This window comes from Ciconia boyciana, chromosome 1 (assembly GCF_034638445.1).
Source record: "Ciconia boyciana chromosome 1, ASM3463844v1, whole genome shotgun sequence".
Lineage (NCBI taxonomy): Eukaryota > Metazoa > Chordata > Aves > Ciconiiformes > Ciconiidae > Ciconia > Ciconia boyciana.
In genome coordinates, this window is record NC_132934.1 from 1577426 (window position 1) to 1601191 (window position 23766).

General features: G+C 50.3%; 1 protein-coding gene across 1 annotated transcript in view; it reads right to left on the minus strand.

Moving 5' to 3' along the window:
• Positions 1-23766, minus strand: part of TNPO3 (transportin 3) — a 42518-nt gene that overhangs the window by 10234 nt on the left and 8518 nt on the right. Inside the window, exons 2-9 of the mRNA XM_072856614.1 lie at positions 15163-15363; positions 14184-14257; positions 13197-13353; positions 9047-9190; positions 6191-6366; positions 2770-2908; positions 906-1052; positions 157-264 (exon numbers count right to left, since the gene is read on the minus strand). Of these exons, the coding sequence (XP_072712715.1) occupies positions 157-264; positions 906-1052; positions 2770-2908; positions 6191-6366; positions 9047-9190; positions 13197-13353; positions 14184-14257; positions 15163-15363 (1146 nt within the window). The remainder of the gene's footprint in view (positions 1-156; positions 265-905; positions 1053-2769; positions 2909-6190; positions 6367-9046; positions 9191-13196; positions 13354-14183; positions 14258-15162; positions 15364-23766) is intronic.

Genomic DNA, 23766 nt, shown 5'->3' on the forward strand with positions numbered 1-23766 from the left:
ACGGTCCCCACCACCTACTTCACGACACGGTTGCTTCCTTGTGCACGAGGAGATAACGTGTGTGACCTCCTCCCCACCCCGAGGGCCACCGGGGCTTGGCTACCTCCCGCACAGTGATGGATGGGAGTGTTCCTCACGATGCTCCTGCAAACCCACCTGAGCAAAACATTCCACCGATCCCACCAGGAAGATCAGGTCTTTCACCAGGTCCGAGACCCGCATCCGGAACTCCCCAAAATCGTCCGTCTCCTCTGGGACGCCCTCCTACGAGAGATGAGGGAGAGCAAAGGGGTGGAGAGCAGCTCAGCGAAATCCAGGTTCCCATTCACCCACAGCTAGGACAAGCCAAGCAATTCTGGTTTAGAGAAAAGATCTGTCGTTTCTGCCCTCCTCTCCCCAGATCAAGCTAGGGAAGGGGATTTGAAGGAGAGCCGTGCACAAAGAAAACGCTAACAGCCTGAACACGCTTCTCTGACACGCGGATGAAGGGATGGAAATCAAGGGGATGAGGAGCATAGGCAGAGATGGAAGAAGGATAAAACATCCCAGACTTCAAGGAGGAAGATGACAGCACTGCGGCTAGCGAGCTGTGCAAGCTTTATTCCAACAAAAATGCCCCCGAGCAGGGGACAACGCAGCTCTCAAAACGGGAATCTCCTGCGGGGAGGCGGGAGAGGGTCACCCCGCAGCAACTAGACACCAGAAAGCTCTGCTAGAACAAGAACCGACTTAATGAGAAGAGGTTTAATACAGCCATTTTAATTACTCTCCATCTTCTCTCTGCAATTAACTGCAACTGCAGAACTATTACCTGTAGAGCCCTATAGCTACGGAGAGCCATCGGCATGCAGCAGCGAGGACAGACGCATCCTACCGCCCCGCAAAGAAAGCAAACGCGGCCTTACGTGGTCCGAGTCAAGCTGGCAGTGTCTGGCCAGAGCGTGGAGAAGGCGCTGGATGTAAGCTTTGAAGATGCTGTGGATGACGGCATCGTCCGTCTTGTACAGGTGCTCGCCCAGTCTGTACCAGAAGTTAAAGGAAATTTCTACCACCTGTTTAGAAAGAAAAATTCAGCATCTTGTTACCAACGCAACATTTTTTTCTCTACTCTGCTGGTGCTCCCGACAGAGAAATCTTCTCTGGGGGTGCCTGCAGCGTGGTGGGGTACCACACATTTCCATCGGTGCTGCTTCATCACGTGATGATGAAGTGTGGACTGGTTTCCCGCGCTTCACCGATCTCCTCCGCTGCTTGTCACTTAATAAGGGATTTTAAACCCACTGAGTTAATCTGAAAACCTGTCACCGGCTCTCAGAAGGAAAGCCTCTTTTCTGCAAAATTAACATTGAAGCGTAAGAACCGTCTCTTGCTTCCAAGCGTGGACGTCACCTCGTTTCACATCAGTCAAATCTGCCAGCGATAAATTTCTGTCTCCCTGCCCCTGACGTGATTCGTGCTCACGCAGCAGGAGATCTTTAATACCCAGCCTGCCCCAACAAGCGACGGGGCATTCTCCTGCTTGCAGGTAACGCTGTCAGCACCAGAGAGCCACAGCGGTGGAAGAGTTTGCCCACCTAGAGCTGATCCTCACCGTCCATACCCGGGTATTTAACGGTCTAACCACCCTGATGGCCGGCTCGGGATGCGCACAGGCTTGGGCTAACAATATGAGGGGGACAGTAGCCCCAGACAGGAGCGAACACCTCCAAGAGAACAGCTCACGCTGGAAAGGGATGTTGCTCCAAAGCCTCTTTGTAAGTGCAGTTATTGCAGGGAAAAAAAAAAAAAACAAAAAAAACCAAGGGCAGATTTTTTCAGGAGCAGCTGCAGAGCTTCAATTCCTCCTAAGCGTTGCTGGCACAGGACAAGGTCACGCTCAAGGGAGATTGAGCTTAAGAGACCTGGAAAGGGGACTAAAAGAGGCACCGAGTCCCAAGCGAGCACCGCAGAGACCTGACGAAGCACAGCTACTCCACAATTTCCACGGCAAACAAGCCCTGAAGGGTCGCATGGCAGCAGCCATCGTTTCTTCGCTAACTCGCCCGCCGGTTCTCAGGTCTGATGTACTTTCAGGCTCTGAAAGCTTCTGGAAAAGCCAGTCCTGGCGAGGGCATTAGCTCATTCCATACCTACCTCCCACCCGTCACTTCAGCGGCTGCATCCCACCCCAAGTGGGACCTCGAAACACGGAGGGAAGGAAGGGAGCACAAATCCCAGCTGGCACCTCCCCGCCCCCCGTGTCAGATTTAGCAGGACAAGCCCTCTGCAAAGGAACCTCCTCCCACTGAACACAGACACAAATCAGCCAGGGATCAGCTACGGGGATTTAATTAACAGTTTTGGAATAATAAAAAGTGGGGCTAAAAGGAGAGTCCGCATCTTAAATACAATGTTCTGTATTGAAAGGAGGACGGTCGGGGAGCTTTGATGCTAAACAGCATTTAACTTACTCGGAGGGCAAAGCTACCATGAGCTACGCTGCAGTCCCCGCAAAGCTTAACTTAAGTTGAACACGTGGAAAAGAAAATAACGGAGGTTTTCAGAGCGGTACTCGCAGTCCCACGCATCCAGGACGCCGGGAAAGGGACGCTAAGCCAGATTTCTGCATCACGAATGCAGAGCGGGCGTTTCAAGGCCAGCAGCTCACAGGAACTGAAGGCTCCCAACCACGTGGCAATACAAAAGAAAGGTTTTTCCACTCAGTCTACTCTGGATGAGTGAGATTTGGCGAAAGGGTTGAGGAGAGGAACACGGGTAAGCCTCACTCACCTCGTACTGCGGGTGACCTGCACATATCAGCAGCAGCTCCAGCGTCCGCAGGTCACCTAGCCCTTGGCCTGGCGTACAAACTATTTTATCTAGGAAGGTCTCGCACAGCTCGGTGAAGACACGGCAGTAATTGAGCACCCTGGTGAAGAAAAAAAAACCCAGGATACAAGTCAGAAAGATCTTCCGCACGGGACCAGATAGCCCAGCACAGGAGAGATTTGGTCCGTGCAGGTAACGTGCCCTGGAGCCTCGTCTCAGACCAAGAAATACCAACTTCTGCTTTAGCTTTCCGTCAGCAGTTGGGAAACACTTAAAGAGGGGAATTTGGCTTTGTTCAGAAGTAGGTGAAAACACTGAGTTCCAATAAGCAAATCTTACGAAATTTTCATATTACCCACAGCATCTGAGAAAACTTCTCTAAAACCACAGCATCGGGCGACAAGGCACAGGACGTCCGCTACAAAACAGCTCGAGTCTAATTCAGCACCCGGAAGGTGCCACGTTACAGAAGACAAATATACAAACCCACTTTAAAAATAAACCCATTGCCTATACAGGGGACAGCGCCGCGTAAAAACACAGCTGCTCTTAAGACAAAAACAGTTTAGTGGCCGAGTTGAACCACTAGCTTTATTCTGCTTTAAGACTGCAGAACCAGAGAGAAGAGTGAACACCCTGGAGCCGCGGCACGGTGCGAGGGAGCAAGCACGGCATCAAACCAAGGACTGCTCCTCACTGATAAAACCACCCCGCCGGTCGGGGATTTGGGGGAGAGGTCCGAGATAAGCCATTAATCCCGGGCTTTGATTTTACTATTCCTGTTCTGGAGAGGTTTAGGAAATCCTAAAGCAACACGCACCTAGAAATGTGCTGCAAACACACCCTAAAGCCTGTCTTAGAGACAGAGGCGAGTCCTCCACGTGAGATTTTGGGGTTTTTTTTAATCCCAAAAGGCTTCACTCTTTACACAACCTGGCAGCTCCGCAGCGTACCCCCAGGAGCAGATCAAACAAGGGCTTTATACAATACCTGGAAGCGTTTAGGGGAGACTGCCTTCTCCGGCAGAGACTGGAGAATAGATGCTACTAATTAAACCGTGCCCCAGCAAGTCCTGAAGATGAAAGCTTTCAGCTTTTTCAGCAAGTCACAGTCCAAAGAGATGCTACTGCAGAGTTAATCTGACCAAGCAGAGAGGTTATTATAACAAATTTTTACATGCCTGATAACTGAAGACTAATTCTATTAGCGTTAAATGGAAGGATAAATAGGAACAGATGCTGCTGTAATTTTCGGTTTCAAAAGGGCAAACTTGGAGGAGTAACTACTCATTTCGCTTGTGGAAATCTCGTTTAATGTGGCAGAGGCTCGGAATTTCCTTAAGTCAAAGGCACGTACGTTATCCGGGCTTTGCACCCCAAGCTGAAACGAGGGGAGGGGGACGCTTGTCGAGTTCTTGAGCCTAAAGTCACCCGAAAAGCCTCAGCAGGCAGCCAAGTGCCTCCAAGCAGCTGAAGGGAGGAGGACTGAAAAGCAGACAGCGGGATTCTGGAAGGCGAGATGAGCAGAGATCAAGCGAGAATTGCCAGAAACCAAACCAGTGCCAGACCCTGCCAAGGACGGTCACAAAAACAGCGCAGGATTTTTCAGCTGTAACAAACAGCCGGTGGAACCGCCGCTCGCCGAAGACGTCGGCACGATGAAAGATTTGCGGCACAGCTAAAACTACGTGAATATGCATCGGTTTTCAATACCGCGGCTGAATAGGAGGGGCGAAGGCAGGAGGAGCGAGGAGGCTGGATCAGGAGGATCCGCTTACCTCCAGGTGGAAGGAGGGGGGACTGGCGAACCGCCATCCTGGGAGTCAAAAAATCAGACGCTGGGCATCTGTCCTACAACTTCACGGCTGGTCTTGCTGTTTCCATCGACGGCAACACCTCGCACAGCCCCAGCGCGCACCCGTATTTGGCAACGGGGACAGAGGGTCTGGCAAATACGGGCCAATTAATCCGCCCTCCGTAGCACGAGCAAGTTCCTACAGAATTTTCCAAATACGTGGAAGTTGGAGGGAAATGGGCGAAACGTAACAGGGGTTTACGAAAAATAGATCGGACCCACCTTATTCTTATCAGCCGTGTTTTAAAACAGGAGAAATGGAGCAGAGCAGGAGCTCAGGGTGTCAGAGGGAAGCTGGTTAAACTGGATAAAGCACAGCTGAGGGAAGGGATGAACACTTGGCTAGCGGGGTGGTTAGCAGGCTGTGCTGAAGAGGAAATACCAGTTTGGTGCTAGGAAGGTTCCACATCAACCTCGCGACTGATCTCGTCTGTGTTCGTTAGCGACAGCCACATAAAAAAGGAAGAGTGAGCGCTAATGGTGTTCACCGATAAAGCTGGGACGCAATATCTGTGCAGAAAAAGAATGAAAACCATCTGAATTTGAGCAGAAAAAGTTGTCCGCTTCTGACAACCCTCATCAGTCGCAGGATGACCAAAACACCGGCACAGCGAGGCCACGAGAAAGGCAAGAGGTGCCAGGCAAGGCGTCACCTGCACGCAGGGATGCCAGGATGCCAACGCGCAGGAGCGAGATCCCTCCTGGAGCAGCACGTACCTCTCGGGCCCTCACGCTCGAGGAAGCTGAATTCAGAACGGGAGCACTAAAGATCACCCAGGGAAAAGAAAGGCGTGAAAGAGGGGGGCTTGTTCACGCAAATTCGAGGCTGGCTGCTTCCTACCTACAAATGCAGCCGGGAACAAGCACCAGCTGGGGAGCTGTTCAAGTTAAGACCACGTCGGCAAAAGAGAATAGGGATGAACTGGTCTAGAATCAACCGAGGCTGGAGATCAGAGGGTTTCCGATCAGAGCAGCAACGTTTCATAGCAGCCAAGGCGCGTGAAGCGCTGGCTTCAACGTGCTTGATCAAGGTACGAAGGCTACAGTTTCTTTAAGTCAAGAATGAGGGGCTGATGACCCAGCCAGCACATCCAGTCCTCTTTCCACAGGGAACAGCCGAGCCAGGTACGGACATCTGTAGAGAGGAGGCAGTAGGAGCAACAGGTCGCTTCTAAACTCGATTTTAAGGCTGGTAACGCGTCAGCTGCGCCTCATGATACTTCCCTTGCGCTTCACCCACTGCAAGGAAGACCAAGCGTCGCAGCAAGCCGAGTCTGGCGACAGTCTAACTCTCTGCCAAAGCCCGAGCTGAGCGCGCACGCCTGGAGCACAAATCGCTGCACCAAGGGCGAGGAAGTCATTTGCTCACTTGTCTCCGTTCAACAAATACTTATTTACATAAGAGACTTCAGAGCGCCGCACGCAAACACCACGGATTCCAAAAATAACCGCAGACAGACACCGTGACAGTTAATTACTGTACCTCTCCTTCGTTTCCGGGCACGGCCACGGCTGCAAGTTCACTTACTTGTCTAGGTCCTCGCGTGCTACAGCCATGTGATAGGCACTCTCAAGAGTGAGGACACCCTGGAAAAGCTGCAAGGCCAGGGGAAGGTTCGTCTCCACGTTCTCGATGGCGTAGAGGGCTGAGCACACGCAGTCCGAAGCGGCTTCGTGGAGGTTTGATGATGTCTTGTCTTGTTGCTGCAAGAAACAAAGAAGCAGAAGAGCCCGGCGATTATATATGAAACGAGACGGTAATGGAAAAACTAGTCTTTTGTTGTTCCCGAAACACGTTGTAGAGCTTCCGCGTAGCCGCAGCTCCCAACAACCCGCTACTACCAGCCCTGCAAAGCCTGTGCTGCTTTACCACCCCGAACACTTGAGGTCAAAACTGACCCTCCCCGAGTCTTCCTTGGGAGAAGCAAAGGAAAAACGCCAACCAAAATCCACGGCAGTTCAGAAGGAAATAAAACATCGCGCCGTTCATTACCCTGGCTGGGTCACAGAATCATAGAATATCTCAAGTTGGAAGGGACCCATGAGAATCATCGAGTCCTCGGTGAGGATGGAGACGAGGTTTCTCACCGGCACGTGTGAAATATTTATCGTTGTGATGGTCTGGGGGTGAACAAGTGGATTTCAGGCCCCGCCTGGTAGACGCTTATAGTCATTGTGTAAGGCTGATTTAACCGGCGCTTTAATGGTTCCCGTGGAGCCCTGAGCAATTAAGGAGGGAGACAAGACTGGCATACTAAGGAGGAGGAGAGAGCAAACAGCGAAGCGCGGAGAGGAAACAAAGGAGCGGTAACTCTGTGCGTGCCTCTGTGCGTCCTTTCACGCGAGATCTCAACACATTTGGAAAACAACTCGTGGTCCCACGCGAAGGAGGAAGCAAGGAGGAAAAACTGCCCGATTTAAAAGCGACATTAACACAATATAAAGGCCGGTGAGCCAAACGCCCTGTCCTGGGGGAGACGGGTTTCGGGAGCTGGGTCTCTGCATGAATATTGGCTATTCCTTCTCCCACCAAACGCGAGCCCTCGCTTGCATTTGTCATTAATCGAATCTGCACCACAGAACAGATGCAAATGAGGGATCCTCTTTAACGACGGGAGGAGGAATAGACGATTCCTGAGCTGGGTCACGGGGCTGGGCAGTGCCGCAGCAGGAACCTCTGTCCTCCGGGAATTCTGTTTGTTCAGTTCATTGCCCTCCCTGTCGCAGCGACGCGGGATTCTCCTAACCTCCCTGTTTCACCGGCCTTCAGGAGTTAATTTTCCAAGGTAAAAATGTCAGAAAAGGAATAAAATAGTATTTTACTGACAATGTGAAATTAAAACCCACTACTGATTTTAGTATTAAGCAAATGCAGGCTCTTCAAGGAGGAATACAGACAACTTCGAAAGCCAAATCTAACCGATACTCAAACCCATGAGGATGGCAAACTTCAACAACGCGCTGAATAAATGTATTTTGCTCAGAGCCCCATAAAACAATTTGGCTTGGAGCAAGGACCAAGCACAATGTGTTTCAGACCAAAACTGTCTCTCTTTTAAAGTCTAAGTACTCTCAAAAGTACACCTGGCACCTACTTTGGCAGCAGTGGCAATCCACGGTAATGGCTAGAAACGGGCATTTCTCAGATGTTAAATCTTCTATTCTGCTCTGAATGCTTTGCGACCATCACAGAAAAATGGAACTGGGCTCCTGCTTGAGCCAGACGAGAGATCTGCTTAATATAGGCTCCAAAATGGATGATCAGAACAGTAGGAATAAGGAGAACAGATATAAATAGCAGATTAAATAGTCGTTGAACTTTGTTCTCGATGTACTGTCTGCTGGCGAGTACTGTAACGCGTTTACGGAGATTAAAGGATCACTCATGGCAGCGTAGCAGGAAGGTTCCTGCGACCCAACACCTCTGTCTCTGCGGCAGCCCTGCCTTAGCCCGACACACCGCAGAGATCGGCGACCTCCGCTCTCCCCCGCCGCCGTTTCTCCGGGCAGCTCTGCAGGAAAAGCCGCAATTCCCAAGCGGTGCGGGGAGAAGGTGCGTGACGGGCAGCAGGAACGCTCTCGTGGGGATAGCTCAGCCAGGCAGCCGAGAGGGGCTTCAGTAAAACCAGGCAAGGGCGTCTGCTCAGGAGGGATTTCAGAGTCTTTCATGCCTGCCCAAGCACAGGGAATGGTGCTCACCTCCGAACACACGTTCTCTGGATCAAAATAGAAGGTGGGCAGGAAAGAATAATCCTGAAGCAGCTGCAGAGTCTCCTTCTTCCACGCAAACAGCCACACACACACGTGCTTTTTTTGTTTGCATTTGAAAGCTCTGCCAACGCTTTCTGGCCATCAGCCTTGTCCCCACATCACAAATCCTGAACTAAGGACCAAGCACGCAGGCAGAGGAAACCCTTACGTGTACTTCTGTTTTCACCCTTGAGAGATCAGCCAATATTAGGTGTTACTTATGTGCTGTTTTCTAAGCTTCCCAGGGCTAACAGGAGGAGGGAAGACGTGAGGGAACTCGCAGCGGCAGCCAGAAGAAGACTCTTGCTCTGTGCCGCTGCTCTCTGACTGTCCTCCAAGGCGGACAACCAGTACAAAAGGACGATCATCGTTTCGGGCAGCACAGACCCGTTACTACGCGCAGGGAGCTTGCTCTTCCCCACCTGCTAGCAGAGAGGAGCAGCCTGCTCTAAGGAGCGGATCGAGGTGAAGACCAGAGGGTTCCTACTCAAGACAGGAGGGACGAAACTCACCTTCCACACCTGCACAGCGCACACGGAAAAGCGGCGTCAATCCTCAGTCACTCTTGGATTTAAAAGTGACACCATCTTGGTACCCAAGGCCCACCACCACGTTTCCCAAGAGAAATACTCACCAGCACCTCGAAGAGGAGTGACAGTAACTTGCTGTTTGCCATGAAGGTGCTGTCCAGGACACCCAGGTTGAACCAGCTCCCCAAGCACCGGAAGATTTTGATGAGCATCTTCTCATCATTGCCTGCTTTCTCCACGCACGTCATCTACGGCAAGACAAGGAAGAACCGCTTAGGACCCCAACTCCAACATGTCATTTCACAAGCAAAATAATAAATAACTTTTGGAAAGGCATCCTGGAGTCTCTACAATTCGCATGAAGAACTCCCCCGTGAATCTTAGCAAGATACAAGGGGCCTGGGACAGTCAGCAGCGATCCCTCCAAGAGGCACGCACAACTTTCAGCAATCAAGCAGCGGTGTTGTACCTACACGGAAGCAGCACTCTGACCAGAAGACACCTGAGGATGCCCACACCAGGAGACAGGACTTCTGCATCTACCTAGGGTGACCACGTCCCCACGCTGGTTTTGTATTCAGGAACACGACAGTTCTGCAAACATCCTCCTAAGAGCATGTGGACTTTAAGCATCCTCTCAAATGTACATTCAAGGAAGCAGACGGCTTCCAACATCCCTGTCCCCAAGTAAAACAGCCCTGGACTTGGTGAGATGTAGAGGCAGAGGCAAAAACCTCTCAGTCAACTTCAGCTGCTGTTACAGAAGCAAAAAAAGCAGTTTGAGCGTTCCCAGCCCATCAGTTTTCTGCAGAATCCTGTCTCGGACTGGTGGAGCACAGACACGAATGAGTTCCATATGTGATAAATCCCTAAACTCACTCAAATCTCAATTTAATATTCCTCACTACAAAACAACCACTGCCAAAGAGAAGATCAGTCCTGAGGGTCAGACCTACCCCGAAGGCCAACCCGAGGACAGTCTGAACACACCATCGCGGTGTGAGAGATGGGACGTGGGTCTGGCAGCAGCCAGCCCTCATTTCCAGCAAAGGCCAACGCTCCTGCTGCACAACAGCACCTAACAAACCCTTACCAAAACCTGACACCAAAGGAAGCCCTGACCTTGCCAGGCTGAGGGAACAGAAGAATAGGTGGACAGGCAGGACCTGGAGAAGGATCCCAGACTCCCTTCTCCCTAGAAGAGAGCCCAGACTGGCCAAGCAATCCTGCACATGAGAGCTTCCAGAGATCCTCACTCCTTGCTTGACACTTCAGTGCTGAAGGCAGAATGTCATACTTCATCACAGTCCCTGCACAATTTTTTAAAACCCCATTTTGTTACTCAAAAAAGTGAATTGAGCATTTAAATCCTACAATGTTGCTCTTCAGGCAGGTGGTTGAAATGCCTGTGCTGGGATTTACCACGAAATCTCCCGAAAGATGCAGAGGAAGTCTGAACAGAAAGTCTTACGACAGGACTACAACCCTCGGCGATCCAACACCGGCGCCTTGCACCGTCTCCAGTAAGCCTGCGAGCAGCCGGGGCGAGGTGATGTTGCCTGTCTCACCGATGTGACAGCCAGACTTCTCCAAGACGTCCTAGGAAGAGAGCCGAGGGCTGGAGATGGCTCGGAGGGATGGCATGGCGCAGGGATTTGAGGAAGGTGAAAAGAGTTTCACACCTGAGTGAGGACTCGTTCAAAGACAACTAAGTCTACGGAAAAAGCGGAACTGGGCTCCCCTAATGGCTGTGGTGGTAATGGCGTGGACCTCCGCTGTGATAAATCCAGTTTAAGTGGGGAAGAGTCTTCTCAAGCAAGACCCGAGCTGCTATTGAGCAGAGGCCATAGCTCAGCTCTGTGTCCTGATACACAGGACGAGAGGAAACGGCCTCAAGTTGCGCCGGGGGAGGTTTAGACTGGATATTAGGAAAAATGTCTTCACCGAAAGGGTTGTCCAGCACTGGACCAGGCTGCCCAGGGAAGTGGTGGAGTCACCATCCCTGGAGGTATTTAAAAGCTGTGTAGATGTGGTGCTTAGGGACAGGGTGTAGTGGTGGACTTGGCAGTGCTGGGTTAACAGTTGGCCTCGATGATCTTAAAGGTCTTTTCCAACCTAAATGATTCTGTGATTCTATGATCCTTGATCGTCACGATCCCCTTTCCTTCGGACTTACTGGAGTAACTCCGGAAAATGAAGCCTCCTTCCCAGGGCTCCATGGGAAGAGCCAAAGCCAGACACTGCACAAACATGAAACATCCACTAGAAGTTTCTGCCACCCTCGTATCAAGATTCCAGATACTCTCTGTGGCTTTCTTAACCACAGACCCACAAAAAGCAGCGTGGAAACAGAACAGGGACCTTCTGCAAAGGTTTCAGGCCAGGTGCAAACTTAAACTGAGCCCTCCTTAGCTCTAGTCCACCCTTTTCTCCAAACTAAACGAAGGAAAACTGCTGGGGGTTGGGTTTGTGTCGGGTCCCATCAGAGAAGGGGATTCAGAGAGGGAAGGGATATCGGGGCGGGACTGCAGGGAACATCTGAGAGGCAGGAGGGGATAAACAAAATGGCAGGTTACACGAGTCTGGAGGAAGATGAAGCAATGCCCTGCAAGAAGCGAGGCTTCTCTGGGCAGAGAATCAAACCCCAGGGAGGGCATCCCCCTTCTCTCTGGCTCCAGAGAGCAAGCCCAGAGCCCTCCGCCTATTTCTGTGCGGCACAGTACCGGGGACGTGCAAAGATGCTGCACGCTGGAGCTAGAAAAGACATGAAGAAGTGTTAATTGAGGAGAAGAGAACGTGGTCACGTGTAAAACTAAAGCCCTACAGTTTTGCTCATCCATGAGAAGGAAATCTAAATGACAGCCGAACAGCAAAGGGTAGGCACGTATGAAAGGGAGACTGAAATTCCGCAATTTGGAGATATGGCATAAAAAAGGACAGCAAAACATGGGTCATTTCACATGGATAAAAGTATTAAGGATCCTAAGGTTCCTTCTATGTTCAACAGCTACAATTCCATTAACAAAGGAATACTGACCGGCAGGCTAGCAGGGCGACGGGGAGACCACAGACCCCAGAGCGCAGGGCAGCCCAGCGCGGAAAGACGGGGCTGCAGAGCCGAGAGCTCACTGCTGACGAGACGCTGCGATTAAACGCGCCAAACCTCGTCTCCGTCTGGAGCACGGCGACATTAACCAGCTGCTCGGTGGAATTACAGACCCGATACGCGCTGCCGAGGGTACGTTATCTCTCCTTCTTTAGGTAAGCACCGTGAAATGGTAGACATTTACGGGAAGCTCTAGAGGCTACGGCACATGCTCCGTTTGAAGCCTGAGTCGGGGATCAGGTTGGCTACTCACTTACTGAGCTCAAACAACACTGAAGAACATGAGACGTCTCTCTGGAAAGGAAGGAGCCAGCAAGGAGCATTTCTTTTCAGTCCTTCAAGCGATTCACCTCAATGCTTATTCACTGCTCCCCAAACTTGCCCTGTTTTGGGGCCCACAACAGTCTCGGTTTTGGAGAGCATGAACACTCCCTGGATGAGGAAACCTTGAAGAAGAACCAGGAGATTCAGCTACAGTCTCCCTGGCCAATACTAAACGTGCCCTGCAGCTAAATGCATAACCTCAGCTTATCACACGACGGTCAGAAATTAGGCATGTACTTACATTTGAAAGGGGCAGGAGAAGAGAGAGAAATCGCAGTGTTTAAGTACCTGAATGCCCTTCTTCTAACACATATAGAGAGATATATGTGTGCGTGAATCTAGAGATGATCTAGAGACGATCCAGAGATCTACATACACACACCCATAAAGGGTTGAAGTAATTTCTTGCTTAACCATCAAATAACCCAAAATTACCACAGGAATCCACTCCCAGCCAACTACTGAACCGACAGTCGAGGAGACTAAAGACTTTTTCCTGAATTTAAAGCATACCGCGCCAGGAGACGCACCGCACTCCGCACCGCCAGCTAAAACAACGCAGTCCTCACACGGAGAGCGATGAGAAAGTTATTAAGTTTCCCTAACTAGCTCCATTTTCAATCCAGTGCTGACAACAGGAACCTGACTGTGATTTTGATCTGCTCGGAACTGAGATATATAAAATCGACTTGTTTCACACAGACCGGCTTTTTGATCACATCCAACCCTGGAATAATCTGGATCAGTGATGTGGAGGGGGAGAAGAAGCTGCGTGAACTTCTTCAGCAGTTGACCAGGGCTCGGTCGCTGCTCGGTCTCCTTACCAGCAGAGAGATGACCGTGCTGGAATAGTACGCCAGATCTTCTATGATTTCGGTACGGCGGTTGGCTCCGATGCGCAAGGATCGGCTGTGAACCTCTTCTGGCAGCACCGTGAGGATTTCCAGCAGAAAGGGCAGTGATGTAACATCATTGCTGTACCTGAAACAACAGGGAGGAAGGACAGCGCATGAAGGCAGGCGAGAGCCAAGCGCACGCAGAAAACCTAAATACCGGCAAGTAGGTTAACAGCACAGTGAGAGACGGAGGGGTATTTCAAAGCGATTCAGCACAAGTGTTACTGCAAACACACTCCAGTGTCCAGCTGCGAGGGCAGAGCACTGTCGCGAGGCGTCTCCGTCAGTGGTTTAGCTCAAGATTTTCAACAGAAAAATAGCAAAAGCTTTCCCAGCCCACGAGCACATCATGTCTAAGTGCCATTGCCCAGACGAATCAAGTTCCCTCTCGCTACAGAAATACCACGGGACAACCTCAGCACGGTGATCTGCGCGAGCAAGACAGTCTCAGCACGCGGCATCCCACGTCGGCAAACGCAGGACAGTGAAAAGCGCCGTCACGCAGAAATTGGGCATTACTGCACCAGCCGAGCGAGTGCCTCGGGACACCCAACAGCAGCAGCGAATGACTCGACCTCCCTGTTCAATCCTGCACTACGGTGAAAGCTGGGAGGGGATGAGGGATCACCCCGTAACAAAAGCAGGGATGAGGAAAATCGCTGAGGCTCAGAAAGCCGCGTTCACGGAAGCGTGCACGGCCTCTCCGTTACACAGAGCCGCAGACAGACCCGCTTCTCACTCCAGCCCATCTCCCTGCCATGATCCAAAACACTTTAAATTATTAATCAAGAAATAAGAACTTCCCTATCGTCAGGCTGTTTGCTGCTGCGTGCCTTTTCGGACGGTGCAGGTCCACCCCCTCACCATTTACTCAAGGAACAATTTAAGAATTTAACGATATAAACAATTACTTACTTTTCAACCAGTGTTTGTACACAGCCTTTCCAAGAAGCCATTTGCAAGGCAAGGTCTGCTATTGCTAAAGCAAGCTGAAACGGCAAAAGGGAAAAAAAAAACAAAAACAACAACACAGCTAAGTGTGGTGACTGATGACATCTGCCCGACAGCAGAGGAGAAAGGGTGCTGCAACCGTCAGACCTGAGCTCAGCAGGGCTGGCAGGTAACTCCGAGCCTGCAGAGGCAGGATGTTAATTCACAATATCCCCGTTGTGCACGCAACCCCTGTGGTGAACTGCAGAACGCCCACCGCCCCGACGGGGTGATATTCTCCGCTGGGCTATTTAAGGGCCGAACGGGCACCCTCGCCTCAGTCTGTGCAGCGTCTGCGTCGCAGAGCCGCGTCGATGGGGTGTAGGGATAACGGGAATGCCGTATAGAGAGCAAAGGGATTTCTGAGAACACGCCAGCGCCTTGGGAGAAATCCCCCCCGGTCACCCAGGGTGCTGCTGGGCAGATCAATGTATTGCCTCCATTGCAGAGCACAGGGAAAACCCCAGGAAGAGCTGTTCCTCCTCTCACCCTCTTCAAACAGCAAACAACAGGATAAAGTAATTGATTTAACTAAAGGAACCAAATAATGAAGGAGGGCAAACAATCCTGTACTGGGAGGCACGACCGGGCTGGCTGCAGGCATCGCCCTTCTCTGTTCTCTGTGCTGGAGGAAAAGCAACCAAGGGAGACCAAGGGCTTTGTCCCAGCAAAAGTCAGAAGTGACAAAAGCCGGAGCTGGCCACCATCGGAGTGACCTGCAGGCAAGCAATTACTGTAAGGAAGGGCTCTAGCAGGGCTGTGACACAAGCCTGGCTACCAGTCTGCTCTCAACAGCAAGTTCGGACTGATCGGTCCCGGCTTTACGGCTGAGAGCGGCCTCAGACCTCTCCCACTCACAGACACCTATAGAGCAGCTCCTTCCTCCCCCCGGCTCAGCACCCACCTGGGTAACGATGACCGGTGACAGGTCTTTCAAGTTCTGGATGTGGGACAGCAAAGAGTCCCGTAACGAAGCATGGGAGTCCGTAGGGAGTTCGTAGAAGGAAGTCTGTATCTTCATCTTCATGGTCTGCGCCGCGAAGTAGCACGACTCCACATCCTGACGGATCTGCAGCAACTGGTCGGAGATCTCCCAGGCGTGGACCTGGAGGCAAAGCACGGCATCGCCATGAGCAGGCAGGGGAACGGGGAGCAAACTGAGTAGGTACCAGCAGGCTTAAGGTAGGCTTAAGAGAAAGCTCAAAATCTCCCAGATGAAAAAAAAACACATCCTCTGCATCAAAATACCCCCATAATTTTCACCGGGAGAGTCCATGCCGCGTTGCTGTCACAGCTCAGGCCACGGGGGCTGGCTAACGAAGGTGCCGGGGCAGTGACACCCGCCGGATGGGCTGAACGAGCAGATCAGCTTCCAGCACACCCCTGACATCGGCGGAGATGCTCATGGCCTCGGTTACCGCAATCCCTCCGGGAGAGCAGATTAGAGAGCGGATCTGATGCCCGTCCTCGCAGCAAAGAGCAACAAAAGAGGCTTTTTCACGCTAAGGTGGATAATTGCTGCGCCTATTACACAGCAATAAAACTGGAGAGACCCCAGCGAGGGACAAATGGAAAAAAGAGGATTGGATAAAGGTCTCCCCAGATCAAAATAAAGATATGTAATTGCAAGATTGAAGCTGCCAGGCCCATCTAAGAGCGCACACTGGGACCGGTGACTCCACAGCAGACTATGGACGTGCCAAAGAGCTTGGCGGAGAGCCAGCAACGAGGGAAATCATCGTCTGCCCGGCCTCAGAGAGGCAACGAACGGCCGCCCGGCTAGTACGAGACCGAAGGCATTTGCCCTTTGCTCAGGACCAGAAGCTACGGGGAGAATGCTAGGTGAGCCAGAGGACGGGGGGGACACTGCCGGGCAGCCCCCGTGCCACCCTGAGATGGGGGATCGGGCAGCCACGGGGGACAAGCCCTTTACGCCCCGGGCACTGTTTAGACCTGCTGAAGCATCTACTGCACAGGGTTTGGTGGAAAACGAAGCCCATCGGGGAAGGAAAGCTTGGCTGGGCCACCAAGTGTCACCAAACCCCAGCAAGGGACGGCGAGGCCACCGCCGGAGCACTTGGGCACAGCTTGGGAAGAAACCCTTGGATGTGGGGACTCCTGTTAAGGAACGAGATCTTCGAAGGACTCAGACGGTCAGTAAAATACTCTTCCTTTCCCGAAACATCTGCAATGCATTTCAGTTTTGGTAAGACCATTTGGTTGGGTTTTTTTCTTAAAAATTAAAATTCATGCTTTATTTTTCCAAAACACTTGAAATCTGAATTTCTGTGCATACTTAAGCTCCAACTAATCAATTCACACAATTCACCCCATGCGTGTGACGACCACCAAGCACCTCAGCCCCCCCCCCCCCCCCAGACCTGCACCCTGAAAGCTGCTACACACCAACCACGGGCAGAACAGGCGCATCACTCGGAAGGAACACCCAACACTCACCAGACTGTATTTTCTAGCACTATAATCACTATGAAAACCACTCTATTGGACTCCAAAACCTATCTCTGATAGAAAATAAGGTGAACGGGTCATGGGACTGGAGAATAGCAGGTATTTCTCTTTTTTTTTCTTTGGGGGAGATAAAAGACAGTGCCAACCAACGTTACAGACGGACAAACATCACACCCCAAAAGGAGGAGTTCCCTAAAAGCCTCGTGTTAACTGCCAGCGAGACAGGACCTCACAACCACCACAGGAGAGGACTTTATATACATATATACTATATACTATCCAGACTTTATATAAAGGACCCCACAACCACCACAGGAGAGGACTTTATATACATATATACTACCCAGACTTTATATATATATATATAAAGGACCCCACAACCACCACAGGAGAGGACTTTATATATAGAGAGACTATCCCAACTTTATATATATATATAAATTGATCACATCCAACCCTGGAATAATCTGGATCAGTGATGTGGAGGGGGAGAAGAAGCTGCGTGAACTTCTTCAGCAGTTGACCAGGGCTCGGTCGCTGCTCGGTCTCCTTACCAGCAGAGAGATGACCGTGCTGGAATAGTACGCCAGATCTTCTATGATATATATATATACATATATATATACACTTTATATATATATAAAGTCTATCCAGGTCCAACAGCACAGTGAAGGGAATAATTAAATAAATTAAATATATTAAAATCATCTGCAGAACAACGGATTCTGTCTGTTTGCCTTTTAAAAAGCACTTTATAAGCAAAAACTCCAGGTGGTGGTACCGGCCACTGCTAGACGTAGACATTACCATCCTTCCTGGACTTGAAGCTGCCAGCACGCACGGAAATCCAAGGGAACAAAAGCCATTCCCTTAACTCTACCTGGAGGAAACATCCACGTGGAAAAGCAGATCCAGGCTGCCACCTTCCCGAGTCCTTCACAGTCACAAACTTCTCCTCCGAAGCTTGCGTTTAGGCACCGAGGGGGGGGGATAAAGCTTTTTGGGGTGCGCCCACTGCTCACCCCCAGTTATCTATAAGGGAAGCAGAGCGTTGCATTGCATCGGGCCGCCCAGCACAGCAGGACTCGGCGATTCAGCCGAGCAACAGCTGATACCCCGTTACGGAAATAAGGGGTTTTTTTTGTGGAAAATCCAGTTGGGGTTCATGCGGTCCAGGAGGTTATGCAGGCTACCTGCAGGAACGCCTCTGGAAATCAAAGGAGAGCTCGGTCAGACATCCCCGGTGCATCAGGGCTGACATAAACCCCACATCTTGGTCTCGGATATTTTTATTTTTCCAGCTTCAGGCACCCTCTGCCCAAGGGCAGCTTGACATCACCCTCGCCCCGTCCCCAGCCTAAGCACGGAAAGAGAAAGTAAGACAGACCGATGTCTTATTTTACTGAACTTAAACACTGGGAATTTTTGCACCGCATGAACCTAAGGGGGCATTAAAAATGAGCTGGTGTCTATATAATGGAGCAGAATTACCGCTCTTTGCTTTAGCACGGCTAAAAAATCCAAAATACAACTGACGTAGAAACCTGAAAGCAGACTTCAGATGAGCATTTCTGAGCCTGAACCCTGCGATGCAGCCGTGGCTTTGCAGCCCTCATCTCTGACATCCTTTAAGCCACAGGAATCCAGTGTGAAATAAAACCTCTCTATTTTTAAAAAACAACCCTTCTGGTCCTCGTTTCAGCCTTGTTAGCAAAGGAGATTCGATCATAACCTTTGGCCAGTTGTTCCAATGGCTAAATACCCATTTTTTTAAAAAATGCAGCCTGCCTAGCCTTGTCTTCCCCCTGCATTTAATAGCTTCAGAGTAAAGAGCCACATCTGTTATTGAGAATTCAATCCTGCATCGGCAAAATAGGTACAGCCAAAAAGAAGTAACAGGCGCAGTGGTTATGCCAATAAATCCTAGTTCAGTGGTTCAGTGAGCTCACCCCGTACCCCAGTTTATTGGATTCAGTAATTAAACCCCCCCCAACTTCAGTGTCTTTCACACCTTCAACATTACACCAGACAGAAATGTGTTACGTCATTTTATTACCCAGATTTTCCCGAACGTAAAATGAATTTGGCACTTCTGTTCCTCCCCCGTGCAGGAGCACGCATCCCACCGTCCCTGTCCAGAGAGCAACACCAGCATTCAAATTCTGCTTTTAATACACTTGAGAAGTCTTCTTGCGATTCCTCGCTCCCTGGCAACCTTTGGCCGTTCAGAGACTGACCGAATTCATCTCGAAAGAAAAAAATAATCATGTTTCAAAACTTATCTATCCCTTGCAGGAAGGTGGGTGCTCAGAAACGGCGGCGACCTCCAACACATCACCAACCGATGCTCGAGAAACCAGACGTCCTGGGTCCAGCGGTCGGGCACGTGCCCAGGGGTCTGCAGCATCACGCAAGGGCAAGAGACGAGGCCACGAGCAGTTTGCCAGGTTGTTCAAGACTTCAGGTCAAGGTCAGGATGATCCAGTCTTATTCCCAGTGAAAAAACAGTCTCTTTTGCATACGGCAAAATGAAATTCTGATTTCTTTATAGTCGATCGTAGCACAGGGCCCAGCTCCTGAGTCTACTCCCTGAAATTTTGCTGGAAGATATTTCTACAGCCATTTCAGCCCGTAACGTAGTACCTGAGCTGACTGTCAAATCCAAAAGTACCCAGACACGAGACTAACGTATGTCAGGGACCCTCAGGCCACCCCGAGATGCTCAGCGCTCTGGTGTTCTCCCATCTCCTCTCCCCTTCTCCATTTAGCTCAACTCAGCAAAATCCAAGCAAGCAATTGCATCCAAAGAGCCCAAAAAGCAGCGCAGTAATTGCCTCAGCGGCAGGAGGATCCATCCCTGCCACAGCCTGCTGCCACATCCAGACGGGAGCAGGAGGGCTTCGCTCTTCATAGCTTCCAACAGGACATAGCACATTTTCTCCGCGGAACCGTAACCTCACCGTAAATGCCGGTCCCCGTCGCAGCCCGGCCGTGCGTGAGGTTGGCTCCTGGTCCTCGTCTCCAACCTCAGGCTGCTGCTGCAAAATCGCTTTTACCTTTAAACTTTGCTGCAGCAACAGGCTGGGGGGCGGACGGACGAGACTGCCCACAGACACACGGACGGCCGGGCTCGCTTCAACGGGTGCTCGCCAGGCTTTGAAGCCGTCGCTTGTGATGTTCGAGGAGAGCGCCTTTCCGGAGCTGCCTCCTTTCAGACAAGCTCCTTTGCTGTTACCAGGCTTTGATCCTTCCTTTCCGGCTGCCTCTGCGACCACGGTCTGTTAAATAAGCTTTCTCCAATAACTCCAGCTATTACTGGTGTATAACTCGCCTGTAAAAACTTCAAAACGGGTAGTAAGAAAAATTTGGACGTATTTCCGACGGAAACGTCCCTACGGATTTATTTATACTCACCAGGTAATCCCCAAGCTAGTAATAAATAAAAAGCCCTTCTTAAGAAACTAAATAACTACAACAGCTAGAATCACACCAGACCCTCTGCGACTCGTATTAAAAAGTTTCTCAAGGGTATTAATGGGCACATATTTTCCACAGCATTTAGAATTGAACAATTACGGACACAGTGGCGGAGAGGGGGACTCGGCAGTAAGCGTGTAAGGAGATCCTACCAAAAAGCATGCAAAAATCAAAGCCAGAGAGCCCCAGCTCTGCTACACAAGCGATAATCTAACCATCTGGAAGTCACCGATTCCCCAAAGACGGCAAAATTATTAATGTTTTTACGATCACTAATGACTGACGGTACGAAAAGAAGCTATTTGCATGCCCAAAATTTACTGCAGTGTATGCAGAAATGATATAAACCCTTCAAGAGCTGAAATAAGTTGGCTTCTGCACCCTCAGACAGCTCCAACAATGATTACTTGGACTGTCAATCAATATATAGGGGAAAAAACCCAACCCTGAAGTAGTATTTAGCAAGAATAGACGTATATGGCAGCAGAACAGGTAAGGAAGACCTTAAAGAAATATCAGGTTGGGAAATAAATAAATGCTTAGTCTTTGGCTGCAGCTATCATACCCAATCTGTATCTCACTGCAAAGAAGAACGCATCTTGCCAACCATCAGAGAGCAGCCAAGTACTTTAGAAGATTAACGTTATTCGGGGAATTTTTTCTGGGCACACGACAACAAAGTATTTCCAAGATGTTAAAGAGAATGATTTTAGACTCTAGCGTTGACCACCAGATTGCTAAAAAAAAAAAAGCGAGTTAAGAACATCTTCCAGACAAGAAGCGTTTGTGGGAAGAAGGGCAACGTCCCATCGCCGTCAGATTGCGCAAGGAAGATCTTCACAAACCACCCCAACTCTTGTGGGCTTTTTGGGTTTGTTTTTTAAATAAAAATTGCCTTCCTACGGAGAACATATGAACGCGTGGGGGCAGACAAGGCTCTTCTGCAAGCGTACAGTTCAGCCTGTCTTGGAGGTTTTGAAAATAAACGCTCGCTTCTCATTTTCACCGATGAGCAGACTCGGCTCCAACAGGGTTTCCGGAGAGATCCCGTGAAGATGAACTAACCCAGCCCGGGTGACAACATCCCCTTCCCTAACCACACAGAGGGTGACACCCCTGAGGACCTTATCAACTATCGGATCACACTAAAACAGTCTTCACTTTCCAACCCAAACTATTTTTCTTTTTTGTTGCATAACGCCTCCTACATCCCACCACGGAGACCCTTCCAGGGTAAAGGCGTTTGCCTGCAGACCGTTGTACCTGGGGGCTAACACCGACCAGACCATAAATAGCTCAGATATGGTGTTGCCGTTACTTTAGGAAAAGGATTTTTACATAAAAATGAGGCTGGGTTACAGTCAGAACCAAAAGTGCTCCTGTGTAGATGTACTGAAGCTCCCAGGGGGGAAGGAGCCGAGTGCCGTTGCAATGTTAGAAACAAATCACGAGCTGCCGTTCCCATCCATACGTAAGAGTCTGCGAGCTTAAAGTTCGGCTTCCTCCAGTCCCCTAGGATCTATCTGCACATAGTCTTCCTCACATGAATAAGATTTGCTCTTACCGTCTATCTAACTTCATACTGGGGTTCAAAATTTGCTTTTTATGTCAAAATTGAGCAATAAAAGAACGAGCGCAAACCAGGAAGACAGCTCAGGCCCTTGTCGTTGAGCTTTGAAGTTCACCACCCAAAGGGCTTTGTCTTGGTGCACCCCGCTTCTAGAGGCAGATAAAAACCAAAACTCCACGCTAAGGCGCGGAACATTTGCAGCTCGACATTTAATACTGGGATGAAATACGAGTTGGGTATTTCCACGGCTGTAACAACAAGAGACAAAGACGTAAACAAGGCGAGCCTAGGGACCTTCTGCACACAAAGAAAAAACCCTCCCCACAAAAAAAGCCATATTTCTTTCAGTTTTAACAATCGGGGAGATGAGAAGGCATTCGTTTAGAGACGACTCGGAGCGTTAGAACCCCAGAAAATTATAATTGAAAACATTTCCAAAAAAAAAAAAAGGCAAAGGTATTTTCATCATTTTACTGTTCATTTTCTGCCTTTCCGTCACTTTTCTGCAAGGAAAGAGGACCGACGCCGAGTGAGTTTCACCATGCCGGTGGCAACTGGAGCGCAGAGATCATCAGCGTTGGCAGAATGAGTACCTCATGCCCAAACCATCCACACCTACATCAAGCCTCCCAGCCCTTACACAACCACAGCCTCGATGCAAGAACCTTGATGCAAAGAGCCTCAGCCCTGGAATTGGGTGGAAACGGAGCCGGCAAGATGTGTTGTTCCTGGAGAGAAGAGCTGGGCGGTTTGCAGCCGGAAGGAAATTCAAAGAGGACCTCAAATGGGAGGTTGGGAACCATGAGTGGCTCTCAAAGCTAAGTAACGTTGCCTCTTCTGCTCAGAAGGTGATGCGCTGCCCAAGAGGCAGACGAATTTTAGGTAGGAGGACACATCTACCAGCCTTGGTGCAGAAGTGCCTCCCCAGCTCCAGCTGTGGGCCCGGTTCCCAAACTGCGGTGCGTCCACACCAGAAAGCTCCAGGAGAAAAGGGACCATCACCTTCCCTGCAGATACCTCAGCTGTTCTCCAGCCCACGCAGAAGGACCTCTTGCTGGCACCGCATCACTTTCTGGCCCCAATACTATAAAGCGACCATCGATATGGGAATGAGACTACGGCAGCTAACGTTACAGCTCCTGAGGAACGTGGCCCACCACCTACTCCTCCAGGCCCACCAACTGCCAGAAGCGACTTCAGTTCAGCTGATGAGACCCTGGAGACAGCGGAGATGAAGACAGCAGTGAAATGGGCACCACGTATTTTGAAGGAAGAGACAAAGAATTGCCCGGACATCTCGAGAGCTGCCATCGTTTGATGGAGCGTGGCAGGAAGGATCCCAGAAAATCTGCATTTGGCTTTGACCAGCCCGAGTCTGAAGATGGACGAGCATCCTGCAGAAACGCTCGCTGCATCCCTTCGGTGCAGAACGTGAGGCACCAAAAGACTCGAGATGTGAATTTAAGAAAATTCATGGAGTTTGGCTACACACATCTAACCAAAGGACGTGTACATGGCTCTAAGCAGCTGTGGAGGCTCTAGCTGGTCCCTCAGCCCCAAAGCCAGTTTAGAACTAGATGGTGACCAGAAACAAGGAAGTTCCACCTGAATTTTATCTCCTAGTACAGAGCAGGAGACCACGAGTAAGATGGAGGGATTCACTGCTGTACCACACTAGGTGCTAACGTTGGAGAGAGCTCATATCAGCTCAACTTCGCTCATTCCAGCCAGAAACCTTCCATGACAAGTAAGTCTTTCTGGAGGAGCCAACTTGGGAAAAAGCAGCATCCAGTCCATTCAATCCCAGCTAGCAGAAGAGTTACTCGCAGAACAAATCTTCCAGCTATATGGAAGCTGAAGTACCAGCCAGAGAAGCTCCTAACACAGCCTTAAGTTTTATGGATCCTTTTTAGACAAAGGCTGGCTTGAGCCATAAAGCTGTGAAGACAGGGGAGGCTTCACACGTGAAGGGCAGCCACAAAGTGTTCCTCT